Source organism: Branchiostoma belcheri, unplaced genomic scaffold (assembly GCF_001625305.1).
Source record: "Branchiostoma belcheri isolate BF01 breed outbred unplaced genomic scaffold, Haploidv18h27 scaffold49, whole genome shotgun sequence".
NCBI lineage: Eukaryota > Metazoa > Chordata > Leptocardii > Amphioxiformes > Branchiostomatidae > Branchiostoma > Branchiostoma belcheri.
In genome coordinates, this window is record NW_017804120.1 from 280,072 (window position 1) to 305,126 (window position 25,055).

The window sequence follows — 25,055 nt, forward strand, 5'->3', positions numbered from 1 at the left end:
GGGCCCTGTTACATAATAATGATATTAATATCTAAAACTGTGTTAAAACTCCAGGTGAAATCTCAGCTGTGGAAAGCCGCCCAGCCTGGCCTAACGTCCGTGTCAGTTGATTGGCAGCAGTGGGATGATGATGCTCCGCCTCCCGTCCAGGCGCCCAATCAGATCGTCTCTCTCTTCAACGGCTCTCGTCAAGTGGTGTACGGTTACGTCCCTCACTGCACCCAGGTGAACATATTTCCTCTCCCAGCTTGCAAAGTAGCATTATGGTTGTTTCCATGCTTTTAGTGATGTTGACTAAGAATCTATTAGTAAAGGTTCTGGCAGGGTTTTTAATCCTTTCTGTTGTTGACAGTTTGAAAACATATTGTTTTTGCTCAGTTTATTTATTTATTTATTTCATCATAAGACAGCTGGGTAGCCCCGTTCATTAGCTGTTTTTCAAGGGGGCCCAGCAAAATTACACAAGACATTGTTACATACAGTAAGACAAGAGTGGACAACATACAGTAAACATAAAAGTCTGATGCGTCAAAACAGAGTCATAGTCCTATACTCAAAGTCCTAGCCGTTCAAAGGTCAAAACACGAAAATCAAGGAATGGAGATTGGTTTATTCTTCTTCGTCAGTTCCAAATTCATTGACCTGGACCAGGTGTACATGTATGTCATAATGGAAACTGGTGCTGTAGCAACACCCTGTGGTGTTGGGTTACTTTAAAAAATGTATGTACATGTATCAGAACAGATTTGAAGAGGCTGCCCATCATCATACATATATTAAGTATTTGACTTTGAGTAAGAATAAACAGAGCAGTAGTTTGTTCAGCTAGACAGTGAACTTCAAGGTAACATTAACTCAAAAATACTATCATGAAAGTTGGTAGTTACATGTTTAATGTTAAAACTTTTGTTCCAACACGAAAAATTCTCTCACCTAGAGCTTTCGACCAGTCACTCTGGTCATCCTCAGTAGACTGACCCAGTGAAGCTTGTCACATGGCTTCTTTGAAGTGTGACGTCAACACTGGGTCAAAGGTATCTGGTAGACAATGTCGACCCCCATCGCGGTTCAATGTAGGGTGATGCACTACCAAAAATGCTTTTTCTTGTTTTTCTTATTTTCTCATGGGAAGAAAATTTTTCTTTGGGGGAGAATAATAAGAAAAAAATAAGAAAAAAATAAATTTTCTGTATACCTACATTCTTGCACCAAGAACTATTTCCTCATTTTTCTTGAGTGGAGATAATTTTTCTAAAATAGGCTTCTTTAAATCTTGATTTTTCTTTGGTGAAGAAATATTTCTAGAGGAGATTCTAACTTACAAGATTAGAATTCTTGTAATCTTGAAATTTCTTTAGTAAAGACAATATTTCTAGGGAAGATTCTAAGTTACAAGATTAAAATTCTTTTAATCTTAAAATTCCCTCAGACTTAGTTAAATTTTCTTATTTAATCTCCATGGAAGATTTCTTTCTTACCTGACATCAAAGTGGTCAGATTTAAGATTTTTTTTCTTGTGTATTTCAAAAAATTTCTAGTTCATGTTACCGAGAATGATTGAAAAAGGCCATTCTTGTTTTTCTTAGCAATGTTTAAGAAAATACAAGAATTTGGTTCTTGCCTTTCTTGGCAAACACTGATTGGAAAAGCAAGAAATTTAATTATCTAAATCTATTATTAGAATAAAGCTCTGCTTAGTGTTTCTTTCTTAAAGTTTCTTGTTTTTCTTGACTAGAAAGCTTAAGAAAGATCATTCTTGTTTTTCTTGGCAACATTTAAGAAAATACAAGAATAAAGTTCTTATCTTTCTTGACAAATACTGATAAGAAAAAAAACTAGAGAGGCCGACATTTGCTTGGGAGCAAATACAGCATATTTCAGTCCATCTCCCTCCCACGCAAAAGTGGACTATTCCAAACTTACCCCAGTGTAAAACTGGCAAAGATTCTCAAATAAGTGAATTATATAGTAGCTATGTAATTGAGAACAAAGATGCAAGAACAAGCACATTGAATCTCGAAAGCTTTACTAATCTTATTACAGGTATGCAAATACTAACAATGATGAGATTTGATACATTTTGAAGGTCTTAGGCACATAGAATTGAATGTGTGGGTCATTAGGCACGACTTACGTGCAATGTGACCTCAGGTAACCCACATTGGAACACGTGTTCCATGGCCAATGGCAGATGGAACGGGCATTCTTTACATAGAACATGGAACGGGTATAGCACTTTTGGCCCTTTTTTTGCTCAAAATAGCCATCAAAGTCCCCCAAATGAGTCATTTGGAAGTGGTGTATGCCAAATATGTGACTGCTATTCTGTAGACACATGTTCAAGGTACCCTTATACCGAATTTCAGATCATTTGGTTGTAAAACCAGGGCTCAGTATCCAAAAATCCATTTTTTGTCGAAAAATGCCCCAAAAAACCTTCATAAAAATTTTTCAAAGGCATGTATCAAAAAAATGAAAAAAACGCCTGGGGGTATTGGCCCACTCTACCTCCAGGCCAAATTTCAAGTCATTTGGCTGAATGATGGCGGAGTTGAATCCCTTTGACTGTTTGGCAGGAGGAGAAGGAGGAGAAGGAGAAGAAGAAGAAACATCAGAGAACACAATATATTTCATCCATACCATGGTATGGACTGAAATATAACAAGAAAGTCTGATATAAAATTGATCTTTGATTAGGCTGAAGATATGGCTAGTATTATATTCTTAAACATTCTTGATTTTCTTCCCTAGTAAGTTTAAGAAAGGCCATTCTTGTTTTTCTTAGCAACATTTAAGAAAATACCAGAAAGTTTAAGAAAGATGATTCTTATTTTGCCTGGTGATGTTCAAGATGATGTAAGAACTTTTTTCTAGTTTTTCTTGTCATGTGACCTTTTCTAAACCCCTGATTGGTTGATTCAAATCCCAGAATGCAGTTAGGGGTTTTGAACATAAGTCAGATGTAAGAGCCGCGCTGCTACTTATTTTTGTCAGTTACTGACTCATGTCAGATTTGAAGTCAAAATCAAATCAAAAAGGACCTTGTGTACATGTGAAGCAATGGAGATCGTGGTCATCTTGCTGAAGAAACCAACTTTGCAACAGAAAAAGCATGAAACCAAACAGATTGAAGGTAAGTGCGCCCCCCTCCCCACCTATAAGATCTGTTGACATTGTTTTTAGACTTCATAGCCCAAATATTGTTACAACGCCATTGGGGTTGATTTCAAAGTCAAATCATTATCTCTGGTGTATTGTATAGTAAAGTTTATTACAGTGCTTTCTAATACAATTTTAAATTGTTTACTCCAAGTAATAAAATAGTATTTTAGCATCCTCTTTTGACTTGTTGCCTTCAGTACACGCATGCAAACTAACACAGGTCTTTCCTGTTGTTTTTCAGGTGTCCAAAGGGTGTGACTTTGCCAATTCTATAATGCGAAAACTGCAGTTTTTGCTGAATATGCTTCTGATCTGAATGTGATACGATCTGTATTCTGAAATCATAATGGCTTGTTAGTTACATCGTATAATATTTTGAAAGTTACTGTTAACTCTTTCCATTCCAAGAATGTTGATGGACTGATTTTATATTTTTAATTAGATACATTGTACAAAAATCAATGTGATAATAAACATCTCTATAGTGTCCAAATGCTTTTCAAAATAACATTTAGTTGCTATACATTATTGTCTGTTTTATATTTAGGTAGCACTATATACATTGTATTTCTTTTCTTGTGGGCAGAATGGTTTTCTTGCTACAAGAACAGAGTCAGCTCTTATTTCAAGAAATCTTTTCTTGTGTACAGAATGGTTTTCTTGCTACAAGAACAGTTAGCTTCGTTCAAGAAATCTCTTCTTGTGGGCAGAATGGTTTTCTTGCTACAAGCACAGTTAGCTCATAGTTCAAGAAATCTTTTCTTGTGGGGAGAATGGTTTTCTTACTACAAGAACAGTTAGCTCTTAGTTCAAGAAATCTTTCCTTGCGTGGAGAATGGTTTTCTCGCCACAAGAAGAGTTAGATAATAGTTCAAGAAACCTTTTCTTGTGGGGAGAATGGTTTTCTTGCCACAAGAACAGTTAGATCTTAGTTCAAGAAATCTTTTCTTGTGTACAGAATGGTTTTCTTACCATAAGAAGAGTTAGATCTAAGTTCAAGAAATCTCTTCTTGTGGGCAGAATGGTTTTCTTGCTACAAGAAGAGTTAGATCTTAATTCAAGAAATCTTTTCTTGTGTACAGAATAATTTTCTAGAAAACTTAGAAATTCTTACTGCAAGAATAATATTCTAAGGATATTTAGTCCAAGATATATAAGAAAAGAAATCTTACCACAAGAAAAATATGCTAAAATGCAGTTTCTTGAAATTCTTGTCTCATGGACAAGATTTTTTTCTTGGATGAAGAATAATTTTCTCAGTGGAAGAAAAGTTTTCTTCTCTGAAGAAAAACAAGATTGGCATTTTTGGTAGTGTGGGCCCTGATAGTTTATTGTTTTTGCTCAGTTTATTCTTCTTCGTCAGTTCCAAATTCATTGCCCTAAACAAGGTGTCAGAAGCTGTCATAATGGAAACTGGTGCTGTAGCAACACCCTGTGGTGTTGGGCTACTTTTAAAAAAAATGTATGACATTGTACATGTAGCAGAACAGATTTGGAGAGGCTGCCCATCATCATACATATAAAATTTATTTGACTTTGGGTAAGAATAAACATAGCAGTAGTTTGTTGGGCTAGACGGCGAGGGTAACATTAATATAATTATTATAATAATAATTATGCATTAATGGCTTAAAGTTTCTAGTTTTAATGTTTTGTTTCATTTCAGGCCACTCTGAAGGCTGTTATTAACAACCGTGAGATCAGCACCATGGTGTCCACTTCTGAACTCAGCATCACAGCTGGCAAGGTGGGCAGCTTTTTGGCAACACCACAGGAGCAGTGCCATATTTCACCTTAAGGCCACACCAATTTAATTTGTTGGTTCTCAGAATTTTTTATAAAAAATATGAAGCGACAGGGCGGAAAAAATTAAAATAAAATCAGGTCTAGGCATCCTATTATAGCCCAAAATGCTATGATAAGAGCCATGAAGTCAACACAAAAGGCTGGGTTAATATGTAAACAATGAATTTCGAACTTTTGATAGATGGAAAAACTGTAGGAACTAGGAAGAAAAGGACTTTCCCCAACTGAAGAGGCTAATCCGAGAACCAACAAATTAAATTGGTGTGGCCTAAAGAAACTTAATGTCCTTCCCGCAACCATTGGCATAGTCGCATATGGCGATGCCCATTCCTGTTTTGGTAGCCCTTGGGCCACACAGTTGTGCAATCACTACATCAGGGGGTTTAAGCATGCTAAGGTTTAAATTGCTTATAAATCGAGGACGTCATAATTTTATCACAGTAATCAGTTAATTAAGGATACAGAGTTTTTATAAATATTCTACTTAAAGCTTGTTACAATTTATGCTTGTTTGTGCAGACTTCTTTTTCTCGCTTTTGTTTTCGTTGACTTTTATTATTTGTTATAATGTTGATAATGTTATTTTATTGTTGGTGTTGTCCCCCAGACATTCCGTGAAAAAAGCCAGAAGGCCATAAGTCTTTTTGGATAAATAAAGAACAACAAGAACATGATCATGGGAACTGGTTCAAAAAGCTGAGGAAGTTTTTTTTTACCGAATTTAACGTCATTTTTCCCCAAACGGGTGTTAGACGTGCTTGCACCAAGTACAAGTCTTTTTTTTAAGCAAGATTTTTACGGCTGGATGCTCTTCCTAACGCCAACCGGAACCCAAACCCTTTAGTGAGGCTCAGGATCCCTCTAACTGAGGGGGGAAATACGTGTAAAGTGCCTTTCCCAAGGGCACAACGTCTGGGTGCATGTTCGGACATGTCTCAGTCCAATCCTGAGTGATTTTGTCAAGAATTTTGGTAATTCTTCGAGTTGAAGAACAGTTAAAAGTTTATTGTAACTTACAACACGGTTTGTTTTTTCAGATCCTGCACCAGCTAACGGCTCGAGCTGTGATCAGGGACTGGGAAGATGGAACACTGCATGTAGACAGGACACACCACGAGGTCAGTCTATTTTCCTGAAATTAAGAATTATAGGGCTGTGTTGTATACATTGTACTTAGGTCACATCAATTTAATTTGTTGGTTCTCGCATTCGCCTCTTCATTTTTTCTGATTTGCAAAAAAAAAAATTCTGGTTCTGAATCAACTCAAAAATGCTCATAATTTGCACCCAACAGTTGAGGAAAGTTTATTTCTTCCTACTTGTTACAGTTTTTCCATCTATCAATGCAGTGGTTTGATTAAAGTTCAAAATTCATTGTTTAGATATTAACCCAGTATTTTGTGTTAACTTCATGGTTCCTATTGTAGCATTTGGGGCTGTAATAGGATGCTCGGACCTGTTTTTATTTCTGAAAAAAATATAATTATTAAATCAGTATGTAAACCCTCAATAAAAAGATAATCTACCACCAAAAAAAGACAGTTAGCCACTGTAATGTACATGTAATGTTATATCTTACAGTAACAATTACTGTTGATTGGCCAAACTGGTTAAGGTACAGGTTTTTGTTCTGTACCTACTGATATACCTGTACCTGTAAATAAAACGTATGTAGCTCACCTATACACAGCTCTACCAAATTAACATAGAATGAAATTCATCAATGCTATGATAATGATGTTATAATGATAATAACTTGCATCATTGACGTTTGTTTCCTTTTGGACTTTGGAATTTATCTTCACTAATTTGCATAGCAATCAGTAGTTCGTTCTTATAAACCTGCTTTCTCCTGCAGTCTCTTAGTGTCACTGACAAAAGCTAGTGGATGCTACCTGAAACGTCTGACCATTTCCAAAATCATGTCCAGTTGCTTGAGTAACTGTTTTTTGGTGTATCGTATTACTTAGTACCTGGATGTCTAATCTTCACATAAGACACCGACATAATATTCTTTCACCACACTTTGAATGTTTTCTACTTTTTTTCTAGACCAAGAAGATGGGACTGAAACCTTACATTATCAGTCTCAGTAAAGAGTACTCCATTGTCACACAGTTTACCAGCTTTGTGGCCGTGGAAAAGAGAGAACAGGTGAGAAAAGTTTTGGCAACCCCTCAGGAGTGGTTCCATTATACAATGTATCTGTAACATAATATGCAATTTGAACACTTCATTTCACTCAGCACTACTGGTCAGAACGTAGAATGATCTATTTCACATGTGCCATGTTGGATTACAGTTTATTCTGGACTTCCAGTTTAATTCAGGACTAATTCCCATATAACCTTACATCTAGATGGGCCAATGTTGTAAACTACAGGTAATTTAAAAATGATGTATGAAATACGAAGTAGCCATTAAGGACCCCGTGGGGATTAACCCAATTCTGCAGAATTCTTCCCAGAATTCTGGCTCCAGTTCGCAGAATTCTACAAAATTCTGGCTCCATTTGCACTACATATAGTATACATATTTCTTACATCATTTTGACCTATAGTTTACAATCATGATTCATCCAGAATGATACTGGAAGTCCAAAATTAAACTGGAGGCTGTTCTATTACATGCTGCTGCTGTAATCAATGAATATGATATGGTATGGTATAATATGATATGATTATTGAATCAGATATGATATGGTTTGATATAGGGTGAAGATCTAACAACTGGTGATGGTCCCACCATCAAAGAACTGGTGCAGAAGGAGAGTGTAGACATCCTATCATACATGGGATGGCAGCAGGACGAAGGACAATTGGATAGTACAGAACTGTTTGAGGTAAGAAGCATTGAAAAGACTATAAGGACACAGTTATATGCAAATTTAATTTATTAAGTTATCTGTAGATTAATTAGAAAGGGGGTAGGAAACTGAGAGATATCTTTAATTTTGGAATTTCTAAACAGGTTGAAATCCTTAAAATCATCAATATTGATGTGCAAATAAGACTTAGTCAAGTACAATGTACAACATGAACTATGATGTTGGTATCATGAAAGTTCTTCTGTGTTTAACTTTAGTAGTAATCATAGTAAAATGTTGAACTTTATTTATTCCAACACTAAGTTACAGACAGATCAAATATTCAGCCATTTCAGTCATTAATTATCCTGATGAAGGCAACAGTGGTCATTGAAAATTGGATCTCTGTGTTACTTTGTGTTGGAAGAAAATTGAATGTTTCAATTATATATTATTAATGATGTTTGTATGCCTTAATTACTAGACTAAAGTGTTTGTTGCAAAGTCTTTTTGCATATATTTTATATCTTTTTGCATATATTTATGGGTTCACCACAGAAGTGGTGTGGTGAAACCATATTGCTTTTTCTGATGTTTCTTCTTCTTCTCCTCCTCCTGCCATTTTTTAAATGGATTCAGCTTCTTCATTTTAGGGCCCAAGGTCCTGAAATTTGGTATGGAGGTACAGTGGGCAAATACCCCTAGGTGTTTTTTAAATTATTGTGATACAGGCTTTTAGAATGGTTTTATTTGAGTTTTTTGGCTGTGTTATAGCAAATGTATTACTGTGTTAGTGTGCCTTGTTTACCACGTTTGGGCATGAGTCATCACAATGGAATGCAGGGCATCAACCAATAGGCATGCAGCTTTCCTCTATACTTCTTGCTGATTGGCTGTTGGGATTTAACTTGATTAACACCTGCACAGAAGAATTTCTGACAGTATGTCTGTATTCAAGTGTTTTGGTAGGTATTTCAAGCTTTCCTGCTCCAGCATTGGAATGCCGGGCATGGACGTTTTTTTTTTATTTTGAAAATCAACAGTTTGCATTATGCAATTAAAAATCCTAACCAATAAAGTAGGGAATAGCTATCCAACTGTTGTTTTAGTTGTATTTTACTTCATATTATAGTTATATCAATGTAAATCATTGTTTTCCCTTGTGTTTCCCATTCTTTCCCTGCCATGTCGTAAAATGTGGTGAACCCATCGCTGTATTTGCTCCAAAGCAAATATTGGCCTTTCTAGTTGCATATCTTTTTGCATATATTTTGCATGTATTTATGTTTTGTAAATATGTCATGTGTGTCTTGAAGGACCACAGGAAGAATAGCTACATTTGTTGTAAGCTAAATGTGGATCCCAATAAAGTCAAAGTCAAAGTCATATAGTTACTAGAATAATTATTCTTATCATGAAAGTTCATCTGTGTTGGTAATAATCATAGTAAAACATTGAACTTTATTCCAACACAAGGGTTACAGAGCGATCAAATTTTCGACGACAATTGTCGCCTTCAACAGGATAAGTAATGACCAATCACTTCACAACGTGATCTCGCGAGAGTTACGGTTTACAAAAACGTGACCTTATTCACACGAGACTTTACTGATACGTGACGTAAGCAATTGATCAAAAGATTAATTATCCTGATGAAGGCGACAGTGGTCATCAAAAATTTGATCGCTCTGTAACCCTTGTGTTGGAATAAAGTTCAATGTTTTACAATAATTATTCTTGTTGGCCAGACCACAACTAAAGCCCTTGGAGACAACTTGGAGTTAAACGCCGCATTGGTTATAGCAAATAATGAGCGTAATCTACCGCCAACTGATGCAACAGTACTACAGGCGAAACTGCAGTTAGCAACGTTTTATCGCGACAAGTTGAATATGCCAAAAAACGCATGCCAGATTGCCAAGTCGGCGTTTGACGACGCGATTGCGGAGTTAGATACGATGAGCAAAGAAAGCTACAAGGACACGACCTTGGTCATGCAGCAGTTGAGAGACAACTTGACCTTGTGGTCTTCAGAGGACAGGGAAGAAAAAAAAACAGCTAGTGGAAAGAAAAAGGTGCCAAACCTCAAGTTGCATGATGTCGCATCTAGGAAGCACGTCGGCAGAACGTACTGCACCTGCGCAAAACCCGTAATGTATCATCATTTGCACATAGCTCTTTGACAGAATGTCTCATATAAGGTCACATTCGCACATACTAAGGTCAACATCTGACTGTAATTTCCAAATGTTATAATGTCAGAAAAGATATCGTCTGCAACAGGCCAAATTCTGCGGCAACGCTGACCAAAAATCCAATGGAAACCGTGAAAAATTGGGGTTTTGCTCAGGCGTAGTTTACGTTCTGTCAACGTGCGTATCTAGATCTAGGACTGTGTGTGTGAGTGCACACATACATGTAGTCATGTTTAAAGTTAAAACTTTTGATCCAACAAAAAGAAATCTCTCACCTAGAGCTTTCGACCAGTCACTCTGGTCTTCCTCTAGTAGACTGACCCAGTGAAGCTTGTCACATGGCTTCTTTGAAGTGTGACGTCAACACTGGGTCAAAGGTATCTGGTAGACGATGTCAGCCCCCGTCGCGGTTCAAAGAAGGGTGATTTTGGACACTGAACAAGACTATATTTCTTGAGAGGGGTGAAGGAAGCCATATACATCAGGGCCCATCACCCTACATTGAACTGCGACGGGGGCCAACATCGTATACCAGATACCTTTGACCCAGTTTTGACGTCACACTTCAAAGAAGCCACGTGACAAGCTTCACTGGGTCAGTCTACTGAGGAAGAGTGACTGGTCGAAAGCTCTAGGTGAGAGATTTCTTTGTGTTGGATCAAAAGTTTTAACTTTAAACACTTAACATGTGACTAACAACTAAAGATGAACTTTCATGATAGTATTAGTTATTGTAGTGTTCTAGCAGGCCTTTTTAGCATAGGGGCCCCCTATGTTATGATTTTGACCCCTATGCTATAATTTTGACCCCGCTTAAGTTTCAACCAGCATAGGGGTGTTTTGGGAGGGAGAAACTTCATAAATCTTGCAAAAAATGAAAATATAACTTTAGAATGATGCTATTTAGGGAAAACCTTAACTTCACAAAACAAAGAAGAAATAGTGTCTCAGGGGTTTATGAGTTTCAAAAGTATGTAATAGTATGGGATGAGAATTAAGTATGGGATGAAAAATAAGGCATTTACAATGATTTTGAAAATTTCTAATATATTATACAAAATACAAGATATAACAGTAATATAATATCATTAACTTGTTTTTATTTATCATTTTGTTTTGAAATTGCTAACAGTCATTCTCATACACATATCTCGGCTACAATCTATATGATTAACATCGCGGTAAAATTAAAAAATATTTTGATATATGACTGTAATTATACACATTTGCTGCTATGTTCCAAGACAGTTATACCAGCTGTACTGATACAGATACAGATGCTCAGTCATGATATTATTAATGCTCGTTATTGATACTTAATTAGGCTTTTAGCTTTTATAGAAAGGACCCCTAGAGTAACCAAGCGTGTAAAAGCAATCTATATCTAATGAGCCTTGTACATCCCTGAACAAAGTACAATTAATCTTTAGGGTATACTTAGTTCATACCTATTTCTGGCTTGAAAGTAGACCATACATTATTTAGATTATTTTGAATTACTTTGAAGTCAAACTTTAGGATAAATAATGTCATAATGGTCTATTTATGGTTTTAGATTTTGAAGTTTAAAGTAGACCATATTCCTTTGGATTATTTTGCTTTACGTTGAAGTCAAACTTAAAGGATATTATGGCTAAGGCCACACCAATTTAATTTCTTGGTTAACGGATTTGCCCGCATCATTTTTTTTCTGATTTGCAAAAAAAAAAAAAAAATTCAGAATCAAGTGCAAAATGCTCATATTTTGCCCTGAACAGTTGAAAACAGCCCTTTTCTTCCTAATTGTTACAGTTATTCCATCTTTCAATGCAGTGGTATCATTAAAAGTTCAAAACTCATTGTTTAAATTTTGAACCAGCCTGGTGTGTTGACTTCATGGCTCTTATCGTACCTTTTTGGGCCATAATAGGATGCCTAGGCCTGTTTTTATTTTTTTTTTTTTCTAGAAAAATCCGTTAACCAAGAAATTAAATTATTGGTGTCGCCTAAAATTTAAAAAAAAGAAGAAAGTTCATACCTACGGTAGTACCGACCCAAGTTTTTTTCAGGACTGAAGCTTAAACACACCAATTTTCCTAGGCCTTAGAAAGTCTATTCTACATCAATGACAGCTTTTGCTATACACTCTTCCATAGTATTCACAATGTATACTTGAAATTTCGTTCTTTCATGGCCATTAACAATGTTGCATGCAACGCACATAAATGCCACTTGCTATTTCTCAACCCTATGTAGGCATTAATAACAGGAGCTTGATACTAATGCTGTCGCCAATTGATGTTTGTGGTCTGAATAGGGCTTAAATATGTCCAACGTGGGACGAATAAGAAATGCACATGTACAATATGTGGAACAGCGAGCAGATTATTATTGGAATGAGCAGAGCACTTTGGACTAATGCCTCTGACTATTTACAGCGTAGAGGTACATATCCAATCTTTTGTCAAAAACGTCTCTGTTACATAGTGGATCATAATGACCCCCAGCGGGGGTCTTCACGCTTCGTTAAAAATCGAAAAATATCAAGATTTATTCCAAAGATCTCAATATTTTAGACGAAATCTTGAGATGTTATAAGACAATCTTGAGATTTTTCATGACAATATCGAGATCTTTCAGAAAATCTTGAGATGAAAACAAAAGGTCTCAAGATCTTTCCAAATGTTTCCATAGCATCTCGATATGCTTTAAAAAATATCAAGATTGTTTAAAAGATCTCAGGTTTTTTCAATATTGCTTTTAAAATCTTGATATTTTTTAAAGCATCTCGAGATGCTATGGAAAAATCTTAAGATGCTTTGAAAACATTTGGAAAGATCTTGAGACCTTTTGTTTTCATCTGAAGATTTTCTGAAAGATCTGGAGATTGTCATGAAAAATCTCAAGATTGTCTCATTAGATCTCAAGATTTTGTCAAAAATATTGAGATTTCTCAATTTTTAACGAAGCGTGAAGACCCCCACTGGGGGTCATTATGATCCGCTATGCAACAGAGAAGTTTTTGACAAAAGATTGGACATGTACCTCTACGCTGTAAATAGTCAGAGGCATTAGTCCAAAGTGCTCTGCTCATTCCAATAATAATCTGCTCGCTGTTGTGGGTCATTTTGCCTGAAGGAACAGTCTGATATGCCTCATTTGAAGCAGAAATTTACTCTTAATCAGAATTGATAATGATAGTAAAATGACTCCGTGTATGTCATTTTTTAAAACTTGAAATAGATTTTGATGTTTTTCTTTTTTTGGATTGACGCAATAGAACAAAACTCACAATAATCGAGTTTCAGGAAAATAGGGATTCATAGATTCTAGATTTTTAGTTTGTCATTTCCTCTAAGAACTATTTGATATGATATTATCATTGACAAATCAATAGCACTACTCTCTTAATCTTACCTACATGTACATGTAGCATTCATCAAAATTCAATAAAACATCTGATTCAGTACTAGTCAAAACTGCTTCATACAAATGTAGATAATTCTTCTAAGAAACTGGTTACAAAAATTGGTTACATCATTCTATAATCAAACAATGACTGTATAAAAGGACCATTATACCACCAACTCCTTATTGTCTTCGTCAGAAGGACTATGAAATTGTCTCGCCGGAGTGTGGGGAACTGCGGATTTTGCGATATAACTCTGGAAGGCATGATTCGACGTCCATGATTTTTGGCAGGCTTATTACCGCTGTTGAGGCCAAAGTCAAGTACAAGTTTCGGCTTCGTGGGGGGTCCGTGCGTCACGTTAGTGCACCTTTTGTGTTTGTGGCTTGTTAGCAAGATAACTCAAGTATTTGTAAAATGTTGATTATAATTCTTGGTGTGGTGCTTACTATTGTCGGAACCAAGGTTAAGTTCGTTACTGAGCTTCGTGGGAGGTTTCGTTGTGACTACAGGGGGCATTTTGTTAATTTTTCTTGTGAGCAGGATAACTTTTGTATGTGTGGATGGAAGTTAACGAAATTCGAAAGGCATATTACTGTCGTGGTCTCCAAGATTGAGTTCAAAGATGAGAGTCGTGGAGGTCGTTATGTCCCGTAATAGGACCTTTTGTGTTTAGAAATCCCCCACCTACATCTGCTTGGAGACAGCCGACAGCTGGATATAGCCGGGGAACCCCATAATGGGATGGGATCAAATGACTTAACATTGAGGGATTGTACTATAAATTCAGCAGGGGGAGGATAGGTTGGACATATGTCAGGTTATTTTCTACGGCCACACCAAGTAATTGCTATGGATGACGTCCACTGGAGACCTTAAATCTAATTACCTCAAATTTAAGGCAAGCGCGCAATAAAAACACGAAGGGCCGAAAAACGAGATGCCTAGATTTGGAATATACTAACTGTAGAAGTACAAATGTTAGGACACAAAGAACACAATAAACAAGTCTTCTATTTGTCATAAAGACAAATTAAGAAAACAGCAGTAGTCACCCTGTTTTGATTCTTTCCTTTATAACATCTTCTCTTATTATATTTTGTGGCGCTGTCGTGACACTTTCAACACAGTAAGAATTTCTTGAACGTTTTTTTTTCCAGTAACAGTCCAAACTCAAATAACGTAGGGGGGGGGGCTAACACGGGTGACGACGCATCTGTATAATCTGCGGCAAACCGTTTCAGGGTTTTCTGTACCATAAAAATAGTACAGAGATTCTTTTGTTCTTTAGACCAAATTGATTATAAAAAGAGTGAAGAATACGCATGTTAATTTCTCTAGAACGATGTACCTCTGACGAAGACATGAGATCTCCGACCTCTAGTTTGGGTAGTGTGTTTGTTTGTTTGTTTGTTTGTTTGTTTGTTTGTTTAGGATCTCCATTAGTGTGAATTTCACACTACTCTTCCTGGAGTCAGTAGAGAATTATCAGATATTAATTATATATTTGGACCATCGCACACTGCGGCATACCCCCTACTCTTTTCCAAAAAGTGTGGTGGGTTCTTTAACATGCGTGGGGTGTGGCTCTTCCCAAACAAGGGACCTCCATTTAATGTGCTATCCGAGGGTGTCCCTAACCAAAGCTAGATACATGTACTCATTTTCACCTGAGTGAAGTGAGGAAAGTCGTGTTAAGTGCCTTAAGGGCACAAAATCAGTGATAAGGTAGGAATCGAACTCAACTTCTTGGTTCAAGGCCGAACACGCTACCGCTATGCCACACGGCCCCACGTAAGTGCAGGGAGTACCTCCAAAATTCAGAATATGATTGACAGGTGGTCGTTAAATATCAAATGCCACCAGGTGTTTTTGAAGGTCTTTTACGACAGCCAATTTATGACTGCTTTGTTTTCGCAATAAAGGTTACAGCTACTCAACCTTGCAGGCCGGATTTTATGATACCACTCTTTCCACTTGTCTTTCATTTTGTTGACTGAAATGTCTAGCTCCGGTAGTGCTTAGGCCACACCAAGTAAATTTTATGGATGACGTCCGCGCGCGCATTGATTTTGGCCTGTTCCTAGAAAAAAGAACAAGAAATTCTGCTTCCTGTAACTTTGACCAAATAGTCAAGACAGTGCTGAAATAGGTTTGTACGGACCAAAGCAATATGAAGCATCAAGCAAGACTTCCATTAGGAATTCAGTTTGGTACATGCTGCCACATTTGAAGAAACTTGCTGACCGCTCCATCTATCTCCCCAAAGCACAGGATGACAACTGCTGTTCCGCCTGATTTATTGCTGTTTTGATAATGAATAAGACTTCTTGCTTGTTACACTGTGTCACCTCATTCAATTTGTGTCCTAACATTTGTCGTCTCTTAGTATATTTCTAATCTAGGCATCTTGTTTTTAGGGCCCTTCTTCTTTTTATTTCGCCCTCTCGCATTAGATTTAGGGTCGCCAAAGGACGTCATCCATAAAATTTACTTGGTGTGGCCTTATATATACCATTGTAAATCAAAACAGAAGGTGGAAAGTAGACCTCACACTTTCAAGGTACAGATGTCTTTCTGGGAACAAAGCATGATACTTTTCATTGGGGCCTGCATTCCCTTTTTCCTAATGCGTAATCAGGCCTTTTCAGTCTTCATAATCTGTAGGCAGCCTCCCCCAAAATCAGCATAATTTGTAATAGTACATTAGCCGCAAAGCTTCCAAAACTTCTATGAAATTAGAATACTTCGTATGTATTTTGCATGCTTACAATGTGTGCTGCAGCTGCTTTTGAAATATTGGATTTGGACGTTAGAAGAATGATTATGTATATATTACAATATTTTGTTCAGGGACACCATTAAGTTTCTAAATTTCAAGCAGATTTTGCATTGAAGTGTGTGTTTTCTTGGTTGGGTATGACATAAGCGGTCCTCGTCAACCTGACGGACGAACGACATGACATAAATAGGATTCTACAGGGTTCATTCTGTGTCATCCATTGTTAGGCTGATACCTTTAATAATACGGAATAGTCATCCTCGAAGTAAAGCCGACATTCTATTTTTTTGTCCAAATTGCAGTAGACCCTGGGATCGAATGTTCCATATGGCTAAACAGTGGGATCATTGTATTACTGCTTGCACCATAGGGACAAGATACTTGTACCTGGGCGGTCTGTTATCACATTATTTATCCTCCTTTGTTTGTGGATTTGCGGACAAGTGGTCTAAGACGCCATCTGGTCACCCTTATCTGTAAGCATTGTTTTTCCACCCCTATTTTTTTCTTCAAGTGGGACTGGCTTATTACTGTATATGCTCCAATAATTGCACTTGCAAATTATTCAAAATCCTCAAAGTCTTGAATTTTAGTTAGGATCATTCAAATGTTTCTCACATGAGAAATGACTGTTTATTAGATAAAATATTTTGGTTAATTACTGTAAATGCAGAAACTTTTGCACTGGTTTATTTTCATGATTTTAGTGGTTCTACCTTAAAAAATATAATTACTACATTGAATTGTTTCAACCATATATTGACAACACACCAAAAACATTATTTTTCATTCTACCACGAGAAATAACCGACACAAAATTAAATGAATTTACAGTATATTATGATAATCCAAGACTCAAGGACCAACCTAAAAACAATGTTAAAAGCTTAGTTTGGTGGAGGAAAAATAAACAGTACGCTAATTTGGGTGTGCCTTATTGGTTTGGTTTATCTCAATGATAATCTCCCTTATTTATAGACCACTTATGTACCCATTAGTAGGGCTTATACCTCCCATATCAATTGTAGCCAGGGCTGAAAATACCACCTGCATATAGCACTTGGTACAGATAAAATTGCAGCTTAAAGACATCCAATGTGATTTCAGAGCAGCAAAACTGGAAATATTCTGAATAAGGCAATCTTTATGATATTGGCATGCTTCACATTAGCGCATTTCAATCATTATTTCATACTTTGGGTACTTAAAACTGCAGAAACAAGCCCCAAGATGAGTCCTTTATTTTATGGGAGGTACCCTAAAAATCAGCCCAGGGCCCTTCCAGTAACCATTTTCTGTCAGAATTTTGGGTATTTTTGCTCCACGAGGGTCAATATACATTGGGAGAGTGTGGTTTCAACTCAGTATGTAAGATAAATGACTATTTATTGACTTTGAAAAATCGGGTTTCCAAGCCCTAAAAACTGCACTGGATGCCTTCAATATACAAATGTATGTACAATGGCAAGCTATTTGAATTTCCAGAAAACTGTTTTTTCCTCATAAGGCCACGCCAATTTTTAATTTGTTGGTTCACAGATTCACCCGCTTCATTTTGTTCCGATTTGAAAAAGAAACAACAACATTTTGGCCTCTGAATCAACTCCAAAATGCGCATATTTTGGCCCAAACAATTGAAGCAATTCCCTTCTCTTCAGAGATGTTACAGTTTTTCCATCTATCATCTATCATAATTGTAGGATGCATAGGTCTGTTTGTTTTTTTTCGCCCTGTCGCTTAATTTGTTTTTCTGAAAAAATCTGAAAACCAACAAATCAAATTGGTTTGACCTAATTTGTCAAATTTGTGGTAATGTGAAGAACTGTAACCCCCCCCCCATGGAGACCCTCTTCAAATGTGATGTAAACCCCCATGGAGACCCTTGTCAAATGATTCAAGGGGAATGTATCCATAGGATATAGTAAACTGCATCAAACCATTTTCTAAAATCCCAGTGCACTTGTGTTCTTGTTCTGTGCAACATTACTGTGTCTCAAGCTCAGTTCAATCATACACACGTGCACATATACGGTTCTCTGTGGTGTGATTATCATAGCCAAAAACACTCCCAACCTTTTGACTCGGGTTTGCAAGTGCCGTGCTGCATAACTCTGGCACAATAAACACGCAAAGAATTACAGAGTGGTCTCTGTACCTGATTGGCAGTGTGCAATGATGTAAGCTCTGTAAGTCAATACATTGAAGGCCTGGGGAAAAAATGTTGTGTTTCCTGACAGACCCTAGAAAAAACTGCCGACCTAAGCCCTTTTTTGGGTGGACCACTGCAAGGGACATAAATTTTTTTTGCTGAACGACCTTTTCTAGCTCCATAATATTCGACCCGAGTGATGAAACATTGTACAATAGGTTTTCCAACATTGACGTTTAAAATATAAGTGTCCTCATGCAAGTTTTACTTGGTTAAACTATTATATATAAGTTGGATCACAAGTCAAGAGAAGTGTAATAAAAAAAAAGAAAGAAAAAGATATGTTAATCCCTATCCAGTGATCAAGACTGAAACAGGAAAAAAACATTTTTTCTAGGCCTTATATTTTGGGTTCAACTTGATGGTTGTATACAGGGTGTTCATTGCCACTTGGTCAACGGAGTCACGATTCTGTAAATCTTGTCAGAAAATAATGAATAAGACTAGACATGAGACGAGATGACATTGCTTCTTAGGCTGAAGGTGAAACGGGAAAAAGAAACTGACACAAGAAATCACGTCCCAGAAGTATTTAGAGTTGTTGTAGATTTCTTGTTTCATTTGTTAGGCCACACCAAGTAATTTTTAATGGATGACGTCCGCACGCACATTGAAATTGGCACGCAGACCAAGAACCAAGAAATTCAACTTGTAACTAGTGCTGCATACCAGTTCACTGGACTTGGATCCGGACTTGTAAGAATGTTTAGGTTCAAGTCCAAAAGAACCTAAAAGTCAAGAACCGAGTCCGGACTTATTACCATAAAAGACCATTTCACAGACCCCTTTTCTTTCCAAACCACCTAAAACCTTCCATAGATTGCAAAATCTTTGCTGCAAAATTAAGAAAAATTGCCATCGGGCATCGTCAAGTACCGGCCTCCATGTTATATGGCCAAAGTTTCACCCAGACAACATTGCAAGGTTGCCAACATGCAATTTTGTATATGCCATGGGTTTAGGTCCGGACTTATAAGTCCGGAAAATTTAATCCTCTGGACTTGAATCCGGACCTGAACCTGAATGTGGGTTTAGGTACTATGCAGCACTAGTTGTAACTATGACCAAAGAGTCACGACAGTGGGATAAGGGAAGATGTGATGAAAGGAAAGAAACAGGACAGGACGACAACTGCTGTTCCACTGATTTATTGCCGTTTCCATGACGAATAAAAGACTTGGTTGGTTTTTACGCTGTGTTCTCTCATTTAATGTGTCCTATTTATAACATTTGTCATCCCAAGTAAATTTCAAATTTAGACGTCTTGCTTTTTTTTGCATTTCTTGTTTTTTTTTTATCTGGCATTAGATTTATGGTTTCCAGAGGATGTCATCCATAAAAATTACATCTTGGTGTGGCCTTATTGCGAATTTCTCGCCGAATTTGTATAATTTGCATTTTCCTACTTCTTGAGTAACTTGGACGTCAACATACCTAGACAACCTTTAAATTCTAAGACAACAAATTTGTTACCTTTACTACAACTGGCCACCTAGTGGTGTCTCTTCTCTCTGTGTGTGGTGTCAGGTGGCATAGTGGTAGATCATTCGACTATGAAGTGGGGAGACCCGGGTTCGATCCCGAGTCGTACCCGGGACATGTCTGGACATGGGCCTCAACGTTGTACCCTTGGGAAAAGCACTTTACACGACTTTCCTCACTCCACCCAGGTGTGAATGGGTACCTAACTTTGGTTGGGGAAGGTCGTATTAAGGTCGCCTTGTGGTGCCGAATGGCAGCCGCACAGACCCTTGCGACAGTTCCACAAAAATGTGTGGAGCAAATATGTGTTATTACCTTCGCCAAGAAGGTTATGTTTTCGTAGGCGTTCGTGTGTCTGTGTGTGTGTGTGTGTGTGTGTGTGTGTGTGTCAGCACGATAACTCAAGAAGGCTAAGATGGATTGTCTTGATATTTGGTAGGTGGATAGGTCTTTATGAGACGTGGAACTGATTAAATTTTGGGCCCCCTAGCGGCTTGTTATGGTACTGCAGCTGAACTTCCGGTTTTGATATCTCGTGATCTAGACATGCTAGGGTGACGAAATTTGGATGGTAGGTAGCTCTTGTGCTGGGGAAGAAGTGATGTGAGTTTGGCCTCCCTAGCAGCTTGCTCTGGAACTGCAGGGGCGTTAGTTGAAAAATATTTAAAGGCGGATAACTCTAGAACCGATTGATGGATCGTCGTGATTTTTGGCATGTAGGTAGCTGAAGTGATGCTTAACATAATGATATTATAATTATGCATATATTATTGTAATTTGCATAATTAATGAGGAAATTCTATAAATCAGCTGCATTCCATGATAGGACTATTCAAGCTTGTGACATATGTAATTAAGAACGGCAGAAATACAGGCAGATATCGATTATGCAAATGAAGACTTAATTTGCATAATTAATGAGAAAATGTTATATTTACATAGTGGTAACTGCCTGGAATTTCATACTTGGGATATTTGAAAGTTATGTGAAGGTGAACATAATTAAACATAACTTATTCAAATAAGGACCTCATTTGCATAATTTATGAGGAAATGCTATAATGGCATCCTTTGATAAGATAAGACTGTCTTCTGGTGTAGAATATGATCAACAGATATAATTGATGCAAATATAGGATCCTATTTGCACAATCAGGGGGATTAATCTATAATTTCTTACTCATAAAGGCTAACATCATTTGGCGAAGGTATGAGATCGTGGAACTCTAGTCATTGTGTATAATTTGATTGTTGTGATTTGTATTGATTATTATGTGATACCCTGCATCAATTCAGTCCTTAAAAGGCTGCGACCGCACGGGTACTGTTCGGCTAATAAAAAAAAACACTTGTTTCGTTAGTCTAATAAACTTTCACTGTTGCAGGTAAAAGTGGGGTTCCTTGGCCTGAGTGACGGGAAGCGTGATCCTGAGATAGTCCGTGTGCAGCTGACAGACGACAGTCTGGTACTACAGAGAGAGGAGACAGTCTACGGGAACTCACTGGCCGCTATAAGCTCACAGGTGTGTGTTATACGCTAACAACCACCTGTTCAGGTCTTTATATTTGTAGATTAAATTGCCTTTTTTTAGTTATTATTGGGTGCTTTTGGGTATACAGAAGCTGGGCTTGAAATTCACTTTTCGGGAATAGGTGCACTGGTGTACCAAGCCTAAAAAATTACCCTATTCTTGTGTGTTCTTACATACCACAGTCCTATCCACTTCATCACTTAGTGATGACTACCCAACTGTGGTAATCATTTGTCCTCTAGCAGGGAGCAGGGCTTGAAAACTAAACAATACTTCTACAGGGCTCGAAATACTGGGTGCATGTGCACCTTAGTGCACCCAAAAATTTTATAATTTGTAGGTTTATGTACGAAAAGATATCAAATGTATACTAGTATACTGTATATTCTTGACATCTAACTGTCAGAAAAATCTTTCTTATTTACATAGTACATACAGTACACAATCCCCCAATTGCTGAGGTCTGCATATAAAGATATGCAACATGCTACGAGGATTTATAAAGTGTTCATCCATTCATGAGTTAAGCTTGCAGATATCTGGTAGCACGGCCTGTTTTTCCGGTGCTGCGTTTGTGAAGCCAGCAGATTTGAATCTGTTTGTGCTGCTAGCTTCATCAACAAGTCAAAACGATAAGGTTTTGGCAGCTGCAATTGTTTGATAAGCTTGATGAACGACACCGTAAAAATCCTTTGTCAGCTTAAGAGCGTACATGTAGTTTGATGCTCAGATACAGCCTTAATAGAGCCATGCGTCAGTTTAACTGTCAAAATGTCTTTTCTTGTACATGTCAAACATATTCTAAAAGCTTTTTTTCTGTTACAGGTCAACAACTTTGATATTGACAGCAACAGAGTAAGTGGCTTTTCTAAAAGTTTTACTTTAATAAGTAAAATTTCCTTTGAATTAGATTGCTTTGAGGTTGTTTTTTGCATTTAATTTTTTAACCACAAATTCTGTACCTTTGGAAAATGTATTATATTAAAAATTATCATTCATAACAGAACTAAATGTTGACTGTCTTTTTTTTCTTCAGGAAAGATCAGTTATTCTGAGAAGACAAAAATCTGGAGGTCTGGGGTTGAGTATCATGGTAGGTTCACCATTTCCACCCCTGAGTCCTCTTTTATTCATATAATACCTTCTCCAAGAAGGTTAATACGATTTTGGTTGAAGTTCTAGCTTGCCTGAAATTTGTGTTGTGTCATCTCAATTCTGTTTCAGGTAATATTATGTTAGGGGGAGAATGTTTAGCCTATAAAATGCTTTTTCCTGCATTTTGAGGGGCAAATTTTGCTGCTAGACTAAATGAATTTATTTTAATGATCTCTTTCCATATCTTTATATGCCAATTTTGGTCTGTCAAAGATGACGGATTGTCCAAAATTTTTTCCAGCGGCAAAATTCCATCAAAATTAATGATACAAAGACGGACGGTGGTTAGAACCCAGGTTTTGGTATTACTAAGCAGTTTGTGGTTGAACACCATAACTCAAGAATATGGATATAGATTGTCGGATTTTTCAAATCAGAAAAAGTAGTGGAATAAGAGCCGAAAACCAAGAAAATAATTTGGTTTGGCCTGCCGCCATACGTGCTCAGTTTCTCCGCTGATGTGGAAATGATCCGGTCGTTTTCGTGCCCGCCGTCCGAAGCGTTGCTCTATCACTCTGTTAATCCCCGTGGAATGGACACTACCAGCCCAAACAGGTTTATTATGGACTCAGGGTCCACGTTATTTGGCGCACATGTCAGTACAATGCCGCAGGGGGAAGGGGGTGGCTTGGGTGAAGAATTTCAAGACTCGAAAGACTTTGTACAGATTTGGTTTCCAGGTTGTGGACAGAAAATTAAAGTGACAGTGACAGTAAGAGAAGACATACTTCAGCATTCAAGATTTGGATTTGAATTTATATCGTAATTTGATGGACATGTCCGTACAATGCCGCAGGGGGAAGGGGGTGGCTTGGGTGAGGAATTTCAAGACTTGAAAGACTTTGCACAGATTTGGTTTCCAGGTTGTGGACAGAAAATTAACGTGACAGTTGTAGAAGACATACATTTTGTACTTAAGGATTCAAGATTTGGATTTGAATTAGGTGGTTATTTGGTGGACATGTCAGTACAATGAAATAGGGGGAAGGGGTGTCTTGCTTAAAGAATTTCAAGCCTCAAATTAAAGTTTCTAAGATTTTAGATTTTCACATTATTAGAATTAGACTTTGATTTTTATCAATAATGAATTTTTAGTCCTCCTGATTTGGTGCACATGTCAATGCAATGTTAAGGGGAAGGGGTCTGAGGCTTGAATGAAGAATTTCAAGCCTCAAATGTATAGATTTTCTTGTTAAAGAAATTGCAATGTTTTCTTAGCTCTTATGAGAAAGAGTTACTATTATATGATTCAGGAATTGAACACACTACTCCACTACTGGTGGACTAGCCCTATCTGGCACTGTGTGGCCCAAGAGGTACAGAAACAAAGATGGGCACTGCCCCTATTTACCAAAAGTTGTGAGAAGAATTGCAACATATAATGTATGATTGTAAGTCATGCATGTGTTATGTTACAACCATAATAATTACAGTACTATGAGTATTGATATGAATTCATCTTCTTCCTCCAAAATGCACATTAGCACACTCAAGGTCAATAAGCACAACCTTGTTATCATGAAGGTCATGATTGACGATGTTCAAGTACACCTGTAGATGATGGATATTGGGGGGTGAATTTTACTGTTAGCAATAAAAGTATTTAAGCAGATCAATTCTTGAAACCCTATTACGTTTTATTGTACATCGTAAAGTAGGGCTGCGTACCTAAACGCAACATCAGGTACAGGTACAGGTACCGGTACAGAGGTTTAGGTACAGGTCCGGACCTGTACCTGTACCTGAACAATTTGACAAATTAACACGTGTTCTTCACTTTTTCAATCATGACACAAACAATAATAAAGTGTTGACAACTTGTCAGTATCTTCCAATCACAACCCTGGATCAGCCACACTCTCGCGATGTCTCGTGAGACTGAGGATCTCAAATCAATCGACGGTGTTTACGTCTTTTCCAGTGCTAATTTTTCGTCTTTGTGGTAGGATTTACCTATCTTTAGTCATATACATGGTGTAAACTAGCTATTTCGGTATATACTCGTTACTTCATGATCCGGTATTTTGGACCTGTACCGAAACGATTTTTACGGTATTGGACCGGTACAGTGTACCGGTCCGCAGCCCTATCGTAAAGCCATATTACTGGCTGGTTCCTCAATGGTTTACAAGCAGAATTCTGCCCAATTTCGATTCTTCTATGTCTTCTCTTAAAGGCATTCAATGCAACTTTAGGGAAGCAAAACAAATATTTTGGATGAGGAAATCTGTATGATATTGACATTACAGAGAAGCAAGTGATGTGAGGCATCTTTTTTATTTTTTGGGTACCACTCATACATGTAATTAGCTAGAACCAGCCTAGTAATAGTAGTATGATACAAAACAACCAACCGTTTTCTGTCAGTAACTAGTGATGCATTACCTAAACCCAATTTTAGGTTCAGGTCCGGATTCAAGTCCAGAGGTGGACTTGTAAGTCCAGACCTAAACCCATGGCATATACAAAATTGCATGTTGGCAACCTTGGAATGTTGTCTGGGTGAAACTTTGGCCACATAACATGGAGGCCGGTACT

The 25,055-nt window shown here is 37.4% G+C and overlaps 1 protein-coding gene across 1 annotated transcript in view; it reads left to right on the plus strand.

The window, feature by feature from the left end:
• Window positions 1-25,055, plus strand: part of LOC109479438 (poly [ADP-ribose] polymerase 4-like) — a 98,929-nt gene that overhangs the window by 37,983 nt on the left and 35,891 nt on the right. The window contains exons 23-30 of the mRNA XM_019781403.1: window positions 55-225; window positions 4,829-4,909; window positions 6,006-6,086; window positions 7,021-7,122; window positions 7,682-7,810; window positions 21,216-21,353; window positions 22,188-22,217; window positions 22,399-22,455. Of these exons, the coding sequence (XP_019636962.1) occupies window positions 55-225; window positions 4,829-4,909; window positions 6,006-6,086; window positions 7,021-7,122; window positions 7,682-7,810; window positions 21,216-21,353; window positions 22,188-22,217; window positions 22,399-22,455 (789 nt within the window). The remainder of the gene's footprint in view (window positions 1-54; window positions 226-4,828; window positions 4,910-6,005; window positions 6,087-7,020; window positions 7,123-7,681; window positions 7,811-21,215; window positions 21,354-22,187; window positions 22,218-22,398; window positions 22,456-25,055) is intronic.